The sequence below is a fragment of the Cyanistes caeruleus genome, chromosome 7, assembly GCF_971803275.1.
Source record: "Cyanistes caeruleus chromosome 7, bCyaCae1.hap1.1, whole genome shotgun sequence".
NCBI classification, from domain to species: Eukaryota; Metazoa; Chordata; class Aves; order Passeriformes; family Paridae; genus Cyanistes; species Cyanistes caeruleus.
The window spans coordinates 17,033,844-17,055,530 of record NC_141707.1 but is presented as its reverse complement, the minus strand read 5'-3'; the positions used below and the strand labels follow the sequence as shown (position 1 = coordinate 17,055,530).

The 21,687-nt window shown below is 44.4% G+C and overlaps 2 protein-coding genes across 36 annotated transcripts in view; one reads left to right on the top strand and one right to left on the bottom strand.

Moving 5' to 3' along the window:
• Positions 1-9,760, top strand: part of ABI2 (abl interactor 2) — a 78,433-nt gene extending 68,673 nt beyond the window's left edge. For 29 of the 30 annotated variants that reach the window (XM_086897551.1, XM_086897543.1, XM_086897537.1 and 26 more), the window contains 2 exons: positions 24-197; positions 3,709-9,760. In XM_086897551.1, the coding sequence (XP_086753677.1) occupies positions 24-197; positions 3,709-3,884 (350 nt within the window). In that variant the 3' untranslated portion in view covers positions 3,885-9,760. The remainder of the gene's footprint in view (positions 1-23; positions 198-3,708) is intronic. The other variant, XM_086897560.1, reaches the window with a different exon arrangement.
• An 826-nt stretch (positions 9,761-10,586) lies between these two features.
• Positions 10,587-21,687, bottom strand: part of RAPH1 (Ras association (RalGDS/AF-6) and pleckstrin homology domains 1) — an 86,136-nt gene continuing 75,035 nt past the window's right edge. For all 6 annotated transcript variants that reach the window (XM_086897514.1, XM_086897512.1, XM_086897510.1 and 3 more), the window contains one exon: positions 10,587-18,385. In XM_086897514.1, the coding sequence (XP_086753640.1) occupies positions 16,421-18,385 (1,965 nt within the window). In that variant the 3' untranslated portion in view covers positions 10,587-16,420. The remainder of the gene's footprint in view (positions 18,386-21,687) is intronic.

Here is a 21,687-nt window from a genome sequence, read left to right as displayed (position 1 = left end):
GTTGTATGGTTACTTTCTTTCAGTTTCAGATACTCCTCCCCCTCCACCGCCTGTGGATGAGCCAGTGTTTGATGAGTCTCCACCCCCACCCCCACCTCCAGAGGATTATGAGGAGGAGGAAGCAGCTGTGGTGGAGTACAGTGATCCCTATGCTGAGGAGGACCCTCCCTGGGCACCGAGGACATACTTAGAAAAGGGTAGGTTTGCAGCTGGAAGAGACAGCTTTTTGTATGTGCTCCTGCCATCCTGCTTTTGGATTTGGAGTCTGCCTAGATTCTTTCATACCACTTTAGTGAGTAGCAAAAGAGAGAGGTCCTGGTGTGTATTTCTAAGTGTCTCATACTAATACAAGGGGCATGCTGTATGTGCACATGCCTTGAGATACAACTTTCTATTTGAGGAAATAATGATATTTGAATGATAGTTCTGTTCTGCTTTCCTGTGGGACTTTGAGCTTGAGAACTAAAATAGTTTATATGGGTGCATATACGCACAGATCTGTTCCATCTCACATGAGATAACAAAACTATAAAGGGGAGTCTTGAAAGACAAGCTGGAGAAAGTCAGGCTTTTAGTTAGAAAATGTTTCCTGTGGAGAACAAAAGTATAAGAAACCAAACATTGTCTCTATTGATGTAGAGACACATGCAAAGACATAATTTTGATCTGTATTTTTCAAACTGGATGATCAAAACATTGAAAGGTTGGTCTGTTTTTAGAAACACTCTTAAAAGTAATAGAAAATGCAATTGCTTTCAGTGTATGAAGAACTATTAAATAGTTGTTTTAGGATGCCAGAAAAAAAATGAGCTATTTACATAGGTGTGGATTCTGTTGTAGTTACATTAATAGCTCTATTCAGCCCATGTCTAGAGATTTGACTACTTTACTAGAGTTGGGAGAGAAGTGCTTGGTTGTGAGTTCTTTGTAGCAAGCTTTGAAGCTTTAAAATTAATGACTTATCTTATACTAAAAGAGGACTTTAATACTCAGAGAACATGTATACTTACACTGCTGGGAGTTATAATGCTTTATTCAGCAAAATAATTTATCCTGTGGCAACTCCTAAAGTTCCTATAAATAGTATACTGTGCCACATGATTGAAAGTGGACAAAACAGATGAAAGTAGGTAGCTCTTCCAACATATTTACCCCCAATAAGTAGAATTCTCAGTTCTTAGGATTTGTATTTGTACTTTTGACATGACCATTCTCCTGTTTAAGTTCATATGAGAGCACTTTTATAGGGTTAGGGTAGGTGACCTTTGCAACAGAAGCTGGGACACCAAAGAGGTATCCAACACAGAGGGTTGTTGCTGTAAATTGGAATGGGATTCAATATGACCCTGTCCTGTAGAGGGTCAAGCAGTGTGGGAGGTACCTTTAATGTGAAGATATGCTCTAGCCTGCAGCTGAGGATGGAAGTGAATAGCAGATCCATTTGGAACAGATGGAGAAATTGTTAAGTAGGATATAGTTACTGTGGATGCTGGACTTGAGGACACTGCCATGTGACTGTAATAGCAACAGCCAACCTGCAGTGTCCAGGGATGTGCACTGCAGTTTTCCATTGAGCTCTGTGTCTGCATATGTGGCAGGAAAAGATAAGAAAAAGACCTGGCTCTGCAAATCAGATGAATGGAAATGGGTATCCAAAAGGAAGAATTGCACTTACACCACTTAGAGAAAGTGTGTGTTCACAGATTCCAGTTGGATAATCAGCCTAGCCTACATTTGCGGTCAGTTGGATGTAACAGAGTTCTGCCAAACTCTCTGTAATTGTTGAAGAACCAGAGATCACTGATTGGAAGAATGTCAACCTAAATGAGTAATTCTGTTTTTCATAGCTGCATTGAAACATATTCAAACAGAAACTAAAAGAGGCCCTGGCTCAGGCTGTCAGGGAAGGATGCCACCTCCTAAGTCAGTATTGCTGCTTCCTGTCTCATCTGGAGCCTTTCTTGCAGTACTGGACTCTTCCTAACTCAGGACATGTGACAAGCACAGCTTGAGCTGGGGGGACTACAGACAGAAGGATTAAACAGCCTTTTAGAGAGAGGACTGTTACCAGTACACAAATAACATGCTGGAGGAAGCAGTGGCAATGTAAAAACAAAGCCAGGCTTCAGGTAAATTTTATGAGGCTTAACAAGAAGCAAATTTTCTTCACAGACTTAAGGAAGAGTTTCCTTCTTGTGATCATGAAATAATGAATCCATTTAGTATCCAAAGGGACTAGAGTACACTCAAAAGTTAAAAAGAAATTGGAAGTTACCGTGATCCTTGGATGATGATGATGATTATTGTCATAAAGAGAATGAAGAAAAATAGCACAATGACTCTAGGAAGAAATTTCAAAACCCTTAGGAATTTTGAAGGACTTAAATTGAATGCATCACGTGTTCATACACTTGTTTTTCAAGCTAAAAATGTACTTCTTTCTCCATTGGTGTTTTGTTTACTTAGAATTATGTGTCCAAAAGTGTACAGAATAAGTCACTTAACAACTGCTGGCACAATTGTAGAGCTAACAACATGTGCTTTTAAAATATGCTTTAGTCAAATGATTAAAAAAAAAAAATACTTTACATACTCTGATTTTCCACTTGGATTGATCTGTATATTTTATAATCTCTTCTGGATCCAGGTTTCCCTAGTGTTGGTTTGTGTTGATTCCTTTGCTCCCTCAAAAGGAAATGATCTCTTTTCTTTTGGAAAGAATGATGAGTTTACTAGGACTCTTGGACAGTGGTTTTATGAACACATGCTGTTAATTTTTAATCCTTGCTTTAGTTTAGAGTATCTTTCCATCTATCCTCAGTACAAGGTTTTAGGATCCCTGTCCAACATACTTTTTTATTTCCTTAGTGGCAGCACTGCATGTTTCATTGCCAAGTGCTCAAAGCAGTGATTGATGCTATTTGTTAAAGTACTCAGAGTCTGGCATAACTAACTTTCTCTATGAAACACATAATGATAGCACTGAGATTGGAAAAATGTATCAATTTGATGTCTATTTTCTGGCATTTCAGGACTGTTCCATTTAGTATTTCCAAGTTCTTTGTCCAGTTTCTTTGCTTTTCCTAACAACTTTTGTGCCATCAGTAAAATATTTTGCAGCTGTAAGAAAAATGTCCTGATACAATATGTGTACATTTCCACCTTCCTTCTTCATGGCTCCTAACAGGGTTTTGCCTACTGTGGTGCCGTGTGTCCTGGGAGTGGCTGCTGGATTCTGAGGTGCACATGCAGCTTTAGAGATTTAAATGTGGAAGGAGCTAAGATGGAAGTATGGGACATCAGCCATGGCTCATTCATACTGTGGCCTAAAGAGAGCTCTTGCTACACTCTCTCTTCCATGTTTTCCTGCTCTTAACTGTGCTGAAATCTGGTTTAGCACATGTAGTTATAGTTTCGTGTGGTCACAGCCATAGGGATTCACAACCACCTTGTTGTATTGTTCCACACCAAAATTTTATCGTACAGTTGGACACTTCTTCTGATGGGTCTGGAAATAGTAAGAATAGAAGAGTTAAAGGAGTCCTGGCTTACGTGCTTCTAAGTGTGAGCTTGTACAAAAGGGGGTGGAAGAAACTGTTTCTCTCAGCAGGTCATTCTGCACTTACACAGGTGAGGCAATGCCTGGACAAGGGAGGTGACTGCATTTTCCTCCTCCTCTCCTAACAGTCACGTTCTGTTCTTTCCTAGTGGTGGCAATCTATGACTACACCAAGGACAAGGAAGATGAGCTCTCATTTCAGGAAGGTGCCATCATTTATGTCATCAAGAAGAATGATGATGGCTGGTATGAGGGGGTCATGAATGGAGTGACGGGGCTGTTCCCAGGGAACTATGTGGAGTCAATCATGCATTACTCAGAGTGAAGACCAGAGGACAGAACACTGCATCTCCTGCTGCAGGAGCTGTCAGGGCTTCCCAGATCTCCACCAGCCTCTGGGACCCTGTCCAGTATAACTGAATGAAGGATAATTGTAACAACCACTCTTCTGGGTTTGGTTTGGTTTTTTTTTATTTTCCCCCCCACAATAAGACAATAGTGATTTGAGTTATTTGAACAAATGGCTCTTCAGCTGCCAGCAGAGGCTATCCTGAGCTATCTGACTTTGAATTAAGCTGACCCATTCAGATGTAACAAACTTGTTGATTAGCTCATACTTCACTCGAATTCTGACTTTTGACAGGCCTTGGGATCTGTCTCAGGAATCCTGTGTGCCCTCACGGTACTTATATTGGAAGCAGTGCCTGGCACTGGGGATGTCCTGGATGCCTGTGGTGAAGGTTACTGGCCAGTGAGCATCCCTCCTGTTTCTACACTACACTCCTGTGCAGCTGGAAGGACAGTCATGTGCTAGAAAACACTGGGATTTCTACACAGAGACGTTCCTGTAACTGACTTCCAGATAGCTGGATGCATCTTTAGCATAAGCACTTCTGCGGCTGCTCTGCACATGTAGGCTGACACAGGGCACACAGAGCCGGCTTTCATTCACTCACCTTTCAGTTTAGACAATTCAGATGGCTGCAGCCCAGAGGACCACCACCCCCATTTCTCATCTTCTGAATGCCACATATTTGTTTTGTGTTCTGCACAAAAAAAAAAGAAAAAAAAAAGAAAAAAAAAAAAAAAGTGTGCTCCTCTCCACAGCGAGCTCCTTGCCACGGTTGCTGCCGGTTCAAACAGAACTCACAGATGCCGTTGATGGTGAAGGCAAAACAAAGTTTACAGGTCCTCCCGGGGTCTGAGGATTAACTCTAGGGGGTGTGATCTAAGGTTCAAATCTACTCATGCCTGCTTGCACTAGAGAAACTTGCCCCCAACTTTAGTTTTATGCACAATATAATCTTAAAAATCCAATCAGGTATTGTAAATTGGCTATTTTGTACTTGATGACTAGATTTGCATATGTACTGTGAGAGCCCTGTGCAGAGGCAGGACAAACGACAATTGTCGTCTTCATGTCTGTTGCCAAAATCTCTTCAGCGGAAGCAAAAAGGGCTGTTGTGTGTACTGGTTTCCCATGGAAATCCAAGCAGTAACTAGTAGTAGTCCTAGCTCTTCCCCTAGCCCTCTCCACTGTTTATTATAATAGATATTTTGAGCTGTACTGGTGGCTTGGGGTGGAGTAATACCAAGTGAAGGCTCTGTAGCCCCTTGCGATGATACTTTGCTTCCTAATCTAGTTCATTTAAAAGTTCTGCTCAGTGATTGTACACAGCAGATCACTGTAAGTGATGGTTGTACTTGTCTGCCCATAGGAACATCTGAATGTTACCTTTGGGTAAATATTATGCATTTACTAATTAAATTTCCTGTTAAGTCTTGTTAGTCTGCAAATTGAGCTGATCTTGTATTATGAGAGTCTCCTGGGCAAGGGCATCTTCCTGGGCAACTTTAGGCTGTCACCTGGCCAATTTGTAGCTGGTAGCAAGAGTAGCTTGTCCAAGGTGAGGCAAGGCTGCAGCCAGAAAGGCCGGTATTCAATCAGAGTACTGCTACTACCTTGGTAGGTAGCGCAGTGCCAGCATGAAGGTGCAGGTTTGGTGCCAGCCTGGGCAGGGAGATGCCATAGCTGCTCAGAGGAAAAGAAGGAAGAAACAAATGAGTGTTTGTAGGCCATAGAGGAATATGATCACCTGCTGTGAGCTTGTGGAACTCCTGTGACAGTGTGCAAGAAACTGGTTTGGTTAAAGTCTGCAGGAAGGACAATTGGAAGAAATTCATGTGCAGATAGAAGTCGCTTTCTCCCTTGCTAATCCACATGTTGTCTTCTTTCTGGAAGCTGACAGCATTGTTTGGGATGAGTGCCAGAACAAATACCCTTTAAGCCATTTACTCTGAAAAGTTTTCTTGCAGCAAGACTGAGAAGTAGCTGTGTTCAGTTGTTCCCTCAGCCCATCATTTCTGTGGAAGCAAGTCCAGAACCACTGGTTGTGCAGTCACTGGAATAATTGTTTCTAGTGTCATTGGGCAGGTCTAAGCTTTTGGCGCAGGGAGGTGGTGCTTGTAGCAAAGGTGATTGAACAGCAGCATTGACAAGCCTTTAGTGCTTATAGGGGGGGCTGTGTTTTCCAGGAATATCAGAGCTTTCCTGGCTTCTCTTGGCTTGGGTATATTTGAAGCAAAAACAGAGCCCACAGTGCTCAAATGCATCATAAGGGCAGCTTAATGAGTTCCTAAGTGAGAGCTGAACCTCTGCCTGCGCACCCAAACTGCAGCTGGCAGGTCACACTTCAGTGAAACGTGTGTCAACCCACTCTGAGCAAGAGCTTGTGCTTGAACACTTCTGGCAGGTGGGTGGGGTAGTGTGTACTCCCACTGTGTCCGATACTTAATCTTCAATCAGCTGGTTTTTTGTCTTGCAAGTTTTCTGTGTTGTGAGAGCAGAGCAGTGTAATACGAATGCTTGCCAGAGCCCAGCACAGAAGATGAGACTGCAAAACCTTGAAAGTGGAAATGTGTGACAGCTCCTCAAGAATTGGCTTTGGTCTGATGCACCAGGGGTTAGTTTGGTCCCTGCTTGATAGTACATGGAATTGTTTATTGTGCAAGAACTGCTGTGGATGGAATTTCTGGGTCACCTCCTGCTGGTTTTATGCTTTATTATGCAGTACTAATGTAAAGAAATTTGTTGAGTTTTATGCATATTTTTATTTTGTACAGATTTTAATTCTGTTGCTTGTTTGGGGATGATGTGATGTAATGGTCATAGACCAGGCCAAGGTAAACAGGCTTTGTATATTAGTGTTACATAGATTGCATGCTAGTAAAGTCAGTGAGGGTTGTGTTTCCAGTTTTGTCCTGTGTACTTCTCCTTGTCCAAAACCTTCTCTTCCCCACCCCTTTTTAATTTACAGGTTTACTTTAAAAGGGGGTGGCAAATCGGGGGTGAGGAGAGAAACACCTCAGTATTTTAAATAAGGTGCACAACATCTCTTCACTGCTGAGTTTTGCTGCCACAGCTCATGGTGTTCTGCATCACAGGCTGTTGAAGCGGGAGTGTGTATGTATGAGAGGTGGGGGAAGGAGACACTCCAGCATAGCCCAAAGAGTTTTGCTGAATGGCCAAAATGTATATGTTTCTCCCTTTGTGAGAACTGCCTTAGCCCAGCCAGCTGTTTTCATTGTGCACAGAAATTGTTCAGCATCCTCTAGCGGTGTATGTTGCCTTGGTTTACTGTGTATCAAAGGTTTCTTCCTTCCTCTTGGCACCAGGGACAAAGCTATTAACTACAGCTGCCTCTCTGTAATGTGCCTACATGAGAGGAGATCTGACCGAGTCTGTCCACATCTAGTGCTGAAGCAGGTTCATTTTGGTGCCTTCATTCCAGCCGAAGAGAGATAGCTGAGGTTGCATATGTCTCACCCATTCTTTCCCCTCCTTTTCCCCTTCCCCTCAGCTGCTGTAGCAGAGGGCTGAGAGGGGCAGGAGAGGCAGCCAGCAAGTTCCAGGCCCGAGTGTCCTGAGGGTGTCCATGTGCATTGACTGGAGTAGGCACCAGAGCAATGCCGGATCTCTTGCTGGTCTGGCTGGTTAGACACAAACATGCATTGCAGGGCCACTGCTCTCACTGGAGGACAAGAGGTGTGGCTTGGACCTGAGGTAGATGATAGAGCTTGGTATGTGTTATCAGGAGGCTGAAGGTGTTCCTGGAATTCAGCTTGTCCCTGTAGATGGTTGAAGTTGGATGGAAGTGTCTGGAGCTGTCTGCTGGTGTGAGCCACAGGTCCCAACAGGTCCTGTGGTGTGTGGCTGGCTGGCTTACCCGTGGATGCCAGAAAGGCATAGACTCAGCTAGTTCTTGCTAGAGCAGTTTGTTCTCCTTTCACAGCTGCTGGGCATTTTCTTTTCTTGCTGCTGAGGGTTCTTGGTGATAGCCAAAGTTGACAGTGGCTGTAATGGACCTTCTGAAAAGTGCCACTTTTACCTGGGGTATTTCAGTTGATCATGAAAAGAAAGCGAGGAGGCAGCAGGACTGAGGAACCTTTTCCAGCAGAGGGTGTGTGGGCTGCCTGCCTACTGTGCATGTGCACATTGATGACTTAGTGGAAGAGGACTGTGCACTGATACTGTTGAGCTTCTTGGTGTCTCTCACCTGTGCTTGATGGTGACTTAATGCTGTGCTCTTCCTAGCAACTCCCACTACTTCATAGCAGATGCTGTGGATGCAAATCTCTGCTGGAAACAAACTTTTTTGTTCCATCTGTGGGCTCCAGGCATAAAGCAAAACCTTCACCTCTTCCTTTCTGGAAAGGATGGAACTTTATGTGGTTTAGTAAACTGGGTGCATTTACAGAGCTTCTCCTCCCCGAGGTGCAACAGAACATTTTGTGAAGCAGGTGATATCTGTATTCTCTGCAGGCCCCCTTTTGGAAGCTGCTTAGAGAATGCTGTTGAAAAGACCACAGTGCTGTGGCTTTACTAGGAGCAGCAGTTGTGTTCAGAGTATTAAGTGTCACTGGTGAAGCACTGCAGCATTTTGGGCAGCATTACAAACCCCATGCAGAGACTTCAGTACCTATGTTGGCAACCGTGGCAGTGGAAAATGTACAGCACTGTTGCATTCTCTAAGGCAAGTATTTACAACACTAAGCTCTAGGGAAGGTGGTGGTGGAAACAGCACCAGCAGGATCATGGGCTGCAGCTTCTGGGGTGCCAGCCACAAGAATTTACTGTGCATATTCACCTTCCCCAGCTTCTGGCATCTCCCAGTATTTGGCACAGCTGCATTTTGTGGATAAAATAGTTATTACACAGAGGTCAGGACAGTACAAGAAGGGAACAATGTGTGGTTTGTTTTGGGGATTTGCCCCCACAGTAGCTGAAGTCAATGTATAGTAGCAGCCCTATTTACCTATTTCTAATGTTAAAACTTCAAGCATAGCAACGCCTCATGTCCACGGGGATGTGTTGAAAGCTTCATTCAGCCAAGGTTTGACAACTGCTGTTAGAAAGAATAATTCACAGATCATGGTGTTCTGCTGCTTTCATTTGAAATAAAACCCACCCATGTGTTTTGTGTAATCTCCAGCCCATGTGGGAAGAAGTTTGGGGGATTTTTTGGTACTCTAAATATACTAATTGTATTAGACATATAACAAGACAGTGATGGCAGCAGCAGCCTGCTTTCCAGAGGTAATCCTACACCCAGGACCCTGCTGAACACTGATATGGGGACCCTGCTGAAATGGGTGCAGTACATTTGTTGCAGTTTCTCTTTATACCTCCGAAGAATCCTACCACTACTGACTAATAGGAAGAGCTATGTACAAGTTTATTTCCATTACAGCGCCTCGGTAAGTGCTGACATGTCCAAGATTTTTTTGTAAAGAACAAGTGCTTCTTTTCACATTTGAAAAAGTGTCTTTTGCAACTTGCATGGACAAGTAGTTTCTATGAATTCTCTGGAGATGTCAGTGTCTAACATGGATTTTGTCCATGCACTTTTTTCTGAAAGCAGATACCCCCCGCTTTGGTTTGCAGTTGGAGCAGCACGCTGTGCTTTTGCTTTGGCACTGCTGATGCAGTGGATGGATGCAGACCCCACTGTAAATGACCAAGCCCACAGGACTCTGGGGAGCTGTATGCCGCCAGTAAAGTTTTAGTGTGTGTGCCATTTGAACCACCTTCCAGTGAGTGCAAAACCCAATTTTTAAATTTTTTTAATTGTACTTGGAATTAACTGTTGCTGTGTACTAAACCCTCTTGTTATGAGCCCTAAATAAAAAGAACAAAGCACACCTCATGTGTTCTGTGAGCGTGCCACAGTCGTGTCACATTTCTTGTCTTTGGCTACAGACTTCAACGTGCTAGGGCCAGGGATCATGTCTTGTGCAAGCAGGAGGCCTGTCCCTGAGACACAGCACTTCCCACAGCAAATGTACCTTGGCATCCAGCCTGCTGCCTTCAGCAGCTCCTCAGCCTCTGTGGGACTCCCCCTTTTGTGCACGTGCTAATGTAATTCTCAGATCTCTGCTGCGGAGGGACGCAGGGTGAGGCTGGTGAGAGCATTCCCAGCCACGTTCCCTACAGCCTCCAGAGTAGGGCCACAGCAGCACTTCCCAGCCTGCAGCTGTTCTGTGTGAGCAGAGCTGGACAGACTCTTCAAGCCTGAGCAAGGAGCAGATGGAAAAGGTGAGCCTTCACAAGGGGGTCCTCTTCAGCCCTTTAACTGGTGTGCAGCCATGGCTGGTACAGCCAGCTCTGACCCAGCAGAACAAACTGCAAAGGAACAGCAGTTTCATTGGGAGTGAGCACAGAAATGCTATACAGCTGTAGGCCATCAGCTACTTGACCCCTACTGAGAGCAACCACTGATGACCTGAAAACACAGTGAGCTGATGAAAAAGGAAAATTGGAAGACAGAGGATTAAAACAGAGTATTAAATTTAACTACATCTTTATTGAATTGTGCATATTCCATTGTATAATGATCTATATTGGGTATTCTATAATGTAGTATTTCTTTTGTCCTCTCTCATGCTTAAAAAAGTATATTTATACATATATTTATATATATTTATAATATGGTAAAGCTCCCCCCAACCTGAAGCTATCAGTCTAAAAGAGCTTTGATTTTATTTATTTTTTTTTTTTTGGAAAGGGAAGAAGAGGGGAGGCAGTCCCGTTGAAAGATAAAATGTGCAATTTTCTTTTTAAAGCAGTAAACATGAATATTTACAGCACTCAGCACAAGTTTGCTGCACAGACAAATCATCATTGCAATGACACTTCTTACACTTGCATCTCCAGTATTGTACAGAATATTCCCAGTGACTGGTAACAATTAGTGTAAGCCATAAACCAAACTGCTGCTCCAGCTCATTTCTGGTCCACTGCAGTCCACTAGGAGGCCTAAGATTTCCAATTACAACTTGTGACAAAACATTTAGTTTTTCTTTTACAAGTACAAGTGCTATTGTGCTGCACCAAATCAGGCAGCAGGGTGCCATGGGCACAGCTGTGTTTGCTACACTGTCGTTTGCAAGTGTGTACCCACTTCCAGTGTTGGTTAAAGGCAAGGGACACACAACATCTAAGAGCAGCAACCCTGTTCTCTCACCAGACGTACTACACATCAGCAGTATGAGACCCCTGGCAACAAGAGACTGGTGTACACACATCTGCATACCTGGAATTCAGCTCAGAATGCATCTTTGGCATCTTGGGAAAGCTGGAAGGAAATTGTTTTCCACTGTAGCAAATGGTTGAATTCCAAAATCTCCTAAAAGACAAGTTGCCTTCAAGTATTTAAATAAGGGGGGGATAGTGTCCACAATCTTTTATTGACAATCCTTCTCACTCATTTCTACAGCACTAGTTCCTATTCCTCCTGGTCTTCTACCTTCTCTAACTCCCCTTTACCCAAGATCCATCTACTGAGCAGAGAGCTCACTGAGTCCTTGCCCCACTGAGTGCCTCAGAGCACTGAATGATCATCATCCAAGTCATTATTTGCCCTGTGGTTGGTTAGTAGCAATTGAAGTAATTTACACTCTGAAAGATAAGCATGTGTTTGTCATCTCATTTGCAGTTTAGTGTCTTAAACTTCTCAAAATTAGACCAAGCCTGTGTCACAGTATTAGTGAGTGCTGCCCCCTGCAACAAAACCCTGGTTTGGTCAGTCTTCATGGGCATTTTTTAATTGAAGGAAAGAAAGTTCAGAAAGGAAAATTACTCAATGTAGAAAATCAGAATTCCAAAATAAAGCTTAAAATCCCACCAGCATGTGGCAAAAAACATCCAAGCGAAACTCCCCTGTAGTGTTCAGTCCTCTCTGGTTTGGAGTGTGCCCCAGTGGGTGCAAGGGAATGAATGCAGAGCCCAACAGCAGGTGCCACAAATGGGCCCCAAAGTAGTAAGACTCACCTGCAGCTGAGTGTCACTGAGTATGTAATCTACACCTTAATATGCTAAAAAAAACCAAACCCAGCAACCAATCAAACTCCCATGTTCTGGCTGCATCGTCACTACTTTCTGCCAGGAATTCATACTGCTTTGCTGGAGTGCAACTGATTTTAACATGACACTAGTTAAGTAATACTCATACTAGGAGCCACTTATAATCTTATTTTGAATAAGATACAAATTTACCTGCGATGGTACCACTGTAGCAAAACAATTTGGTTCTATGCTGTTTTCTGTAAAAAACAGAAAAATTCTCTTTTTGCCCTTCTGCTGTTGAAATGGCACTTTTGGTTCCTTAAACTGTGGAAAAAAAAATTTAACTGAGAGGAAGACTGGCCACTCTGTCTCTGAGCTGATATGATTTATCTGGTTGTCTAAGGGCACAGAAAGAAGGAATTAGAAAATCTTCAAATGTGCAAGCCCAGAACAGTAAACGTTAAAATGCACTTGTTGAAAAAACTGCTTCCTTTCCCCTCAGACCTGAAAAAAAAAAAATCCAGGTACCTGCACTTTGTTTCCCTGATGTGTCACTCACTGTTGCCCTGCAGAGAACTGCAGAGTAATCTCAGGAGAGGAGCTCTTTGGCTTTGAGGTCTTCACCAAGTCAGAGCAGTCAGTGGTGATTTGCTGCAGGAGGAAACCACTGTGAAGGGTGAAGCAGGAAACTTCCTCTTCCATAGAAAATAAAAGAATTATTTAGACACTTGTGCCTTTCTCTCCCAGCTACAGCTGTTAAAAGACTAAACAGGACCCCTAGCACAGCCACCTGAAACATGCTGCCTGTGGTTTGCTTAGAACAATTTTTTTTAAAAACAATTTCTCATCTAAGCTTAGCGCTGCTAGAAGAGCCTAGTTTTCACTTTCAAAGCAACTCCCCAACACCTGAACTGCGATGTAATGACTGAGAATAGCTCCCTGCTTTTTACACCTGGGCTGCAGGCACAGGCACCTGGCTGAACAGGGTTCTGCTACTCAGAGGTGGATGCTATGCTGCATAGCACAGGGGAAATGAAGACCAAATGTGGAAAAAAAATACTAACAAACACAGCTGAGCCCTTTCAGCTGCCCTTGCAGGAGCAGGGCTCCCCTGACACCCACCTTAACAAGTGACCAGCCTGTGCCCTGCCTCATGTATTCCAACTCCAGCCATACACGTATTTTGGGATCAAAGCACTTTTGTGTCCAGGGTATGAACACTCAGCCTTCACGTGCCCGTTGTAACAGTGCCCAAAGTATTACTGCTCATGTTTGTAGCAGGAAGCCTCTTCCTGGGCGTCTGAAATCCAGCCCCTTAATTTTCTGATTTAATAAATATTATGGTGCAGTTATGAGATGACTGCACATGGGGGAAAACAACTTACTTGCAAAATAAGGTGTAAATATTTACTGTCACAAAACCAGTAAACATACCAGAAAAGCAAGTTACAATGGGAGGTATCTCATAACCTGAACAGGCAACCAGATTTTCGGAACCATGCTGTAGCCAAATTTCCATGCTCAGTTGAGAGAAAACAAGCAGCAGGTGCTCAGTGGATCACTACTGCCTTAGGAAGGAAACTAACTAGAAGGAATACAGGGTGCCACCTTTGCTGACATAAATTTTTTTTGCTGCAGACTTAGGAGTTACACAGCTGTCTCCCAGCAAGCTGTGGGCAGCCTGCAGTAGTAAGCATGGATTCATTACCTAGGGAGAGATACCGGGGATATGAATGTGAGCACAGGAAAACAAGAACAAAGCTCAAATGCCTCTAAAGAAATGGCACTCAAAACCTTGGTGTGCCAACTCCAAAGCCCAGAGGTACCCGCACCGAATGAAGTAAAGTAAAAGGGCTGGAACTGACACACACCAGTGAGGCCGTCTTGGGGAAAAGAAAAGCAGGTGGGGCAAACAGAATTCCCTGACTGCTCTCACCTGGAGCACACACTGCCTCAGCCCAGGTGCATCTTGCCAGGAGCAGGAGAATGTGCCCACTTACCCGTCACGGCTAAGGGCCGAGCAGTTTCAGCTGCAGCAAGCACCTTTTGCCCACGGGTGTGTCTGAGCCCCAGGAGCTGCGCACACGAAAAAGCAGCAAGAGGACCAACGGTGAAAATTGCAGCACCCGTGAGCTGCAGTATAGCTTAACAACCTTCCTGTGAAGTTAGTCACCAGCTACACTGAGCATGCTTAAAATCAACAATGCAAATGCTTTTAAGGACACTTTGTAAGCACAAAAATAGTACAAACAAAACTTGGTGGACAATTTGAAAGATACAAAAAAGTGCCTTTCCATAGCAGTGCTTTAAAAATGCACACAATGGTATATACTCTTATTGCTCAAAAAATCTAGTCTGAAATATTAAAACAATTTCCAGAGGTGCTGAAACAGATTTTTTAAAAAATCATATGAAACAGGTCATCAGAGACAGCACCACTAATTTTTCTCTTTTCATGATGCACCTATTTAAAACTATATAGTTATAGATGTGTAATTTTCCACCTCAAATTAGCAAAACTTTTTTTCCTATTCATAAAATATTCACAAAGACATTTATTTCACTATTTGGTTAAAAAAACCCAAAACAACAACTTTATAAAAAAAAGGAATGGGGGACACTGTCACAATATTTCTTAAATGTATCATTCTGAATTACTCTAATGAGAGACCAGTTTCTATTGGTTTTACACATGTGAGGATAACTGCCAGGTCAAGCTTCTGTCTTTGTTTTATTCTTTGGGAGAAAGAAAGCATTTCAAGTTTGCTTTTGGAGAAAAAGTATGCAAACAATGAAATTATTTGCCCTATGAGCCTATTGACAGTATCCCCATGGTGACAAAGGAGGCAGTAACAGCTGAAGATGGGGTAGTTACAGTCCAAGTATTTTAGTTTTACAAAGGCCCACCACCCTGCAAGGAATGTGCAATGATACATAAGACCACTTACACTACCTTATCACAAGGTCTGAATATGTGGGTCAGACTGTACAATCAAGCTACAGAAGTAGCTCCTGAAGAAAAAGGACTGTCATACTCGATTTGGTGACCGATATCGGTGACTAACAAAAAAGCAAGCAAATCAATAGTCTGTTTTCTACTCATATGGGCCCTTAGATGAAATTCCTAGCAAATGTTATTGCCTCTTAAAGGTTGTTTTATTTCCAGACTTCTTCCTTGACTGCTAGAAGTGCAACTTTGTAATAAACAGGTTAATGCACTGGTCACAGTCTCTGAGAGCGACTTCCTACTCTCCTTGTCCTGAAATTGCTGCTCCCTTCTCTCTTTCCAGAAAGGAAAGTTTCCTGAAAATTTCTAATCAGTTACAAACAATACTTTCTTTACACATTTCCAGACGCTTGTTTTTGTGAAGACACTGCATCTTACCAGGCACAGACCAGGTGAGACTGGACGCTGTGCATGCCTGCGTGAGCACACAGCGCTTTCTACAGGAACCTACCTGTTCATTCAGGGTAAGAGCTACACGGACAGCTCACGGATCGGCGTGGGTCAGCCTTGGGGGTTGGCAGGATTTTCGATTGCAGGAATCCTGGCAGCTTTCAGAAGGGGTTAACACAGATATATTCATCGTGAGCCATAGAAACAAATGACTGAGCCTACTAACAGTTAGAATGCAATAATGGTTTGGAATATATATTTATCCTACTTAACTGCATGGACAAGTAAGTTTGAAATAATTTGTATCGGTGTATATTTTTATACTATCTGAAAGGAGGGGGAGGCTCTTTATAGTATAAATATATTTCACTCCAGCCCACTATATATAAAATCTATTTCTTTCCTCTGAACATACTCATTTTCAGTAGTATTATGACCAGAATGTTTTGGTATGTTGCCTCTGTACTTTTCAATCAATGGACAATATACAGTTACCAGCCGAACACCTCAGCTTTGCAAAATTTACCCACCACAAACTGCTGAGAAGTTTGTGGGTTTATGTTTTTTATTTCCTTTCTTTAAAGTGCCCCCTACATCTCCATCTTTATGGTAAGATTTGACCAGTTAGAGTCCAATTCCAGATAATATACTGACTGAAACAATAAATACGGTTCTACAAAAACATTCTGGTTATCTTCTATAATTGCGACGAAATAGATCACAATATATTATATACCTACACTTATAATACATGCACAAACATGTCTCACGTGGACAGACACTACAAAATGTATCTCCCTCCCCCTCCCCTAAATGCAGAAAAAGAAAATAAGGGGTTTGGTCCAATCCATAAGAAGGGTAAAAGTAAGTGAAAGAATGAAGCCAACACCTCTCTACCCACTTTTCCCACTAAAGTATCAACATCCCTAAGCCTCCAAATTTTTAACCTAGCCATGGAAGGGGAATGTCTTTACATTTAGCCATAGCTGCAGTTTGAGATCACCTCTTTTAATGGGGCTATCATCCACATCCCCACATCCTCTCCACGTGCACAAGACCATGGGCTGGCCGATCGCAGAGCAGCCCACAAGTCATGGAGAGCACTGGCCCTAGGGACTGACTACCAGTCCCTTGACAGCTTGGTGTTCTGATCCCTTTTGGGGGGTGCGGGGGGTGGCCCCCTCCGTAACGTTGCATAGCCAGATATATGACTGCCCCCAAAGCTGCTGGTCTTCTGCTGGTCAGCGAGCAGCTCTGGTGGGGGTGGAGGCAGGGCCATGTCGTCCATGGTGGCGGTGGGCTCTGTTCTGGACACCCGTGCGGAGGAGAGGGAGCCGTGCCGGGTGATGGATTTCCGCTGCAGCGTCCGGTTGAGGTCTGCCAGGAATCCCGGCTGAACGCTAAGGCTGGACTTGGGTGACGTGGGCACTTGTGGGCCGGCTGACCCTGGGGGCTCTGCGACCTCTGCCTGTGTCAGTCGGGTGCTGTCGTTCCGCTTGGGGCGTGTGGGTGGTGGGGCTTTTTTCACAGATGGTTTTGACCACGCCTGTGGCTGGGGATTTACAACGGCGACTTTTGGGGAGGTGCTGCCTGAAAACACAGATGGAATTTCTACTGGAGGGGGAGGAAGATCTATTTCAGGTGGTGGTGGTGGGAAGTCTGAATCGGATGGTGGTGAAGGGAATTCAACCACAGGTTCCTTTCCAGACACACTCGGAGCAGAAGCCTTGGCTGGGATCCCACCCTGTGGAAGGACAATGGGCAGACCAGATAGGTTGAGCTTTCCTGGCTTTGGAGGGGCTGGAGGAGGTGATGACTCCTTGGAAGGAGATCCTGACGGCTCTGGTGAGTGTGCAAATTTGCTGACAAGGCGGTCCACTGAAGGCCTCTTAGACTCATGGTACTCCGTGGAGCTTGTGGACTTGATGCTGGAGTTGCGCTGAGGTGTTGGAGGCGGTTTCTTCCCTCCAGGGCTTGATGTTTTACCGGCCTTTTTGACTGGAGACCCTGATTTGTCAGGTGGGGGAGAACCTGCAGAGGAAGCTGGGGAAGGAGGTGGAGGAGGAAACACTAAGCTGCTCTCTGGTGGGGGAGGTGGGAAATCTGGTGAGGGAGCAGCAGCAGGCTGCCATTTGGGCTTTGCCTTCACTGCTGGAGGTGACTGTGGAGCCACACTCAGTGGAAGGGGTTTCAGAGGCTGGGGATCAGTGGCAGGTGGCGTGGGAGGAGGGGGGAACTGGCTGACTATCTGCTTCACCACCGATGGCACCGGGGACTGAGGGGATGGAGGAGGCTTTACTGAGAAACTCTGCTGCTTTGGGAACGTTGCAGGGGGAGTGGGGCCAGGAGGGGCTGGGGGCAGAGGAGGCACCTGGGGAGAAGTGACACTTGGTTGTTTCTTTATCGCAAGGGGCAAGGGTGCAGTCACGGGGGGAGGGATGTGTGTGACCCCCGGTGATGCCACCTTCCCACTAGGCTGAGGGGGCAGAGGTGCCATGACAGGCTTTGGGGGTGCCTGGGGTGGCGGGGGGGCAGGCACAGGAGGAGGTGGCGGTGGCAACGAGGAGGCGACAGTAGCCTGGCTTATATTTGGTTGAACCTGATGTATCTTGGGGGGCGGTGGTGGCGGCGTGAACTGCGGCACAGAGGGGGCGCACGGTGCCGGCTTCAGCTGCGCCATGGCCGAGCCCGGGGTGGGCGGCGGCGGTGGGGGCGGGGGAGGCGGCATGACCCCGTTGGGGGGCACCAGGATCTGAGGCTTTGCCGAGGGCGGGGGCGGCGGCGGGGCCTGCTGTGCAGCGGGGGCTTTGGAGAAAGGGCCGCCGTGCTGGGCCGCGTTCTGCAGCCGGGTGATGGTGCTGTACTTGACGAACATGGTGGCGGGCGAGCCCGCGGATGGGGCGGCCTGGCTGGGCAGGGGCGGCGGCGGCGGCGGTGGGGGCGGCGGGGGCGGAGGGGGCGGGGGCGGCGGCGGCGGCAGCGGTGGGGATGGCTGCGATGCTGTGTAGGGGGTCACGGCTTTCGTCTGCGGGGACACGGGAGCTGCCACAGACACCAAGGGCCGACCTGCAGGCTCCACTCGGGCCTATGAGGAAGGGATTTTTAGTCGAAGTGGAAAGGGAGAAAAAGAAGAGAGAGGGAAGGAGGGAGGGAGGGAGGGAGAGAGGGAAAGAGACAAAGAGATTATAAAGTCAAGGTTTAAATGTACCCGACATTAAAAATAAAGTGGCGGATTACAGCATGCAAGAATTATTAGCAAAACACTGGAGTAAGAGACAATTCCATACACTGACAAGCCTGGACCATGCAAGGGGATGGGGAGGGCCGGGAGGGGAGCCTGCAAAAATCGGTGGAGCCAGTTCTGCTCCACACGATGCCAAGTGACAGAGGGAAAATATGCCAGCCTCGTTACTTCTGTGGGACAGGCAGTGGGACCCAGTGAGAATTACTGTCCTCCTCTGGGCGATTGTAATGACCCAGAGTCCCCCCAAAGCACCCCAGGGCATGAAAGAGCCAGAGCCAGAGACTCTGTGGACATCTCAGCTCAGTAGGACTGGAATCAAACCACACACGGTCTCCCAGAGCATGTAAATCCTTACATCTGCTAGTTCAGGCCTTACACTGGAAATACAGAAATCCTGAACTGCTCTAAAACACACTGAGAGCAATCTCTGCACTGAGATATTTTTCCTTCATGTGCTCTGCTATCCAGGACTGGCAAGGAAAAAATAGGGAGAAAAGAAGGAGAACCAAGTTTTTCTAGGGAAATTTACCCAGAAGGAAATGTTTAGACATCTGCATAACAAAGTGAACTTGGGAAAGGAAAGTTACACATACAACTCATATGTTAAGCAGAAAAAATAAGGAAAAACAGAGAAAAGCTGACTAACGGAAGGATCAATGGGAAAGCAACAGGCAATATTTTAGTCTGCTCGCAGGGATGTGCTCAAGTTGTTTCTCAAAAACTGTAAGCCTACTTTAGTCTTAAAACAATAATTGCATTACTCAAATTTATAAACATCCTCCTAATACCAAGTGTTTTTGGCTACAAGCCAAGTTGTGAATTTTACATTGCACAGCCTAGAAACATGCATTAGAAGTACACGACCACCATGGCAACTGACCACACTGGGTACCTATACCTTATTAGTAGGTACTTTGCAATAAGTTAGCCCAATTATGCTCATCTGCACGGGAAGAGCACATTTACATATTGCTTTGTTCTAAACAGAGGTGCACAGTGTCTGTATGTGCAGAACTCCACCAAAAGGATTAGAGTCAGAAGCAATAAACAGTGATTTTAAAACAAAACAGGGTGTGCCTCTATCTGTCACATTAGGTTTGGAAGGCAAGAATATTAACAGGTCTGGAACTAAATCAAGGTGTTCAAATTACAAAACAGAAATCTTGATGTCTTGCAAGCGTTAGTCTGTAAATTACCATTCTCCCAATCACCCAAAGTTAATGAATTTTCAATTAGCACCACCTGACCTTAATTGTGCCCTGTATAAGGCACCATGGGTGTGCTGCCCTTAGTTGTGCTGAGCTTCACTTTTGACACCTGAGACAGCAAAAGGCAACAGGAAAAATAAAGGCGGCATAAAAGAGACAGAGGGAGATGAAGGCATAACAGAATAGCTATAGCTGTTCCTGAGTGGCAAGACCTTGGGTAATCTTGAATTTGTCCATTAAAGCAGACACAGTGAGCATGCATTTGGGTATTTGTTGTAGCATACCATTTGAAATAATGTGTTCAAAATCTAACAAGCAAAATGAGTCTTAATGAGCTCTTCACTGCCCAGCTGGGAACAAATGAATAAAATATTATTTGGGCAAAGAGCAGGCTTTCAAAATATGAAGTAGATGCATTATCTGTATTTTGGGAAAAGATTTTCTTAATCTTCTTAATATTTGAAAGAGGGAGGTGTTTTCCTTACACCCATTGAAGACAGTCATCTTCACAGCGAACAAAACACTCAGGTTAGAGAAAAGACTATTATGCATCCCAGGAGGGGGAGCCCCTCCCATCTCCACAGAATCAAATTAAATTTCAACCTCCAGAAACATTCCGTGATACTTTGTTTACAGAAAAACCCTCAGAGAGCTTCATTTGTCCTTTTTTTTTGTCCTTGTAATTACATGATGTCCTTCTGTGTATCTTGAGAAATTATGTATCACATACTAGCAATTCCTATTTGTAACATGAGTCTTCATGGCTATCTGGAATTCTAAAAAAATGCTATTCTAAATAAATGCATAAAAGATCTCTTTTTACAGCAACTGTGCCTTTTAATTTTTTTGTTTGTTTTGTTTTTTAGATATTTTTTCCTAAGAAAACAAACTTTTGCAATTGAATTGTTTGCCATCTCTTTTCCCATGCTTTTGGACTGGTTAGCAAATTTAAGTCAAATATGACAGATTTCTAGAAATCTTTGTATATTTTCGACTTCAAGAAATTGTTGCAAACTGGTAAATAAGAGAAAAGTGGGCAGAACTCACCCATTATTAATTTGTTGAGGCACTAGTACAGCACCCTGGCTGGAAAGAGCACCAATGTCATCTCCCTGCGGAGACACAGCATGCTCTCTTCTGCCCTGCTTGCCCAGGGGAATGAGCCAAGGCTGACAAGGTGGGAGAGAGCTGTTGCACAAGGGGAAGGGACAAACAGGGAAGTTCTCCACTAAGCAGCAACCTGCCCACGTGAACTTCTTAAGCCAAGAAAGCACTGTAACAAAGCTGCCTCTGAGGTAACTGGAGACTAATGTGACTAAAGCACATGGCAGTATCACTGTTAACACCTTCTCATGTAAATTACAGTTCTTCAACACAGTTGTTTCCTTTCTTGCAACACAGTTAACATTTTCCAATGCCAGTCTGATTTCCTAGTTATTCAAGTTCCCCAGGCCAGATTTACACTGTAGTTTCACTGAAAGTAAATTTTTCACCAATTCATTCAATGTTTTAACACAGCTTCTGTAAGTTTACACAGTTCATTTCATTTGGGTTCTTTGGAAATTTTAGGGCAATCCATTTACCTGAGTTACGTATGATGTGAAGAAATATACCTTTTCTTGGATTTGCAGAAAGGAATTCAAATGGATGAAATCTTGATACATGGATGGCCCTCAACAGGAAGCATTCTGAATATTTAATTTTTAATATGGTTTTAATCAGGTAGCATAAAAATTCTTGGGTTTAATTAGATGAGCAATTTCCAGCAGTACTACAGACTTGATGAAAAACAACAGTAACCCCAAGGCAGTCAACTTTAATCTTTTGCTTAAAAATCTCATAGTGAGTGTACGTAGCAGCAGTATTTACACTGAACCCAAGACTTGAGGAAACAGTAACATAATCATTCTCACAGCAGCACTCTTACATCTCTGT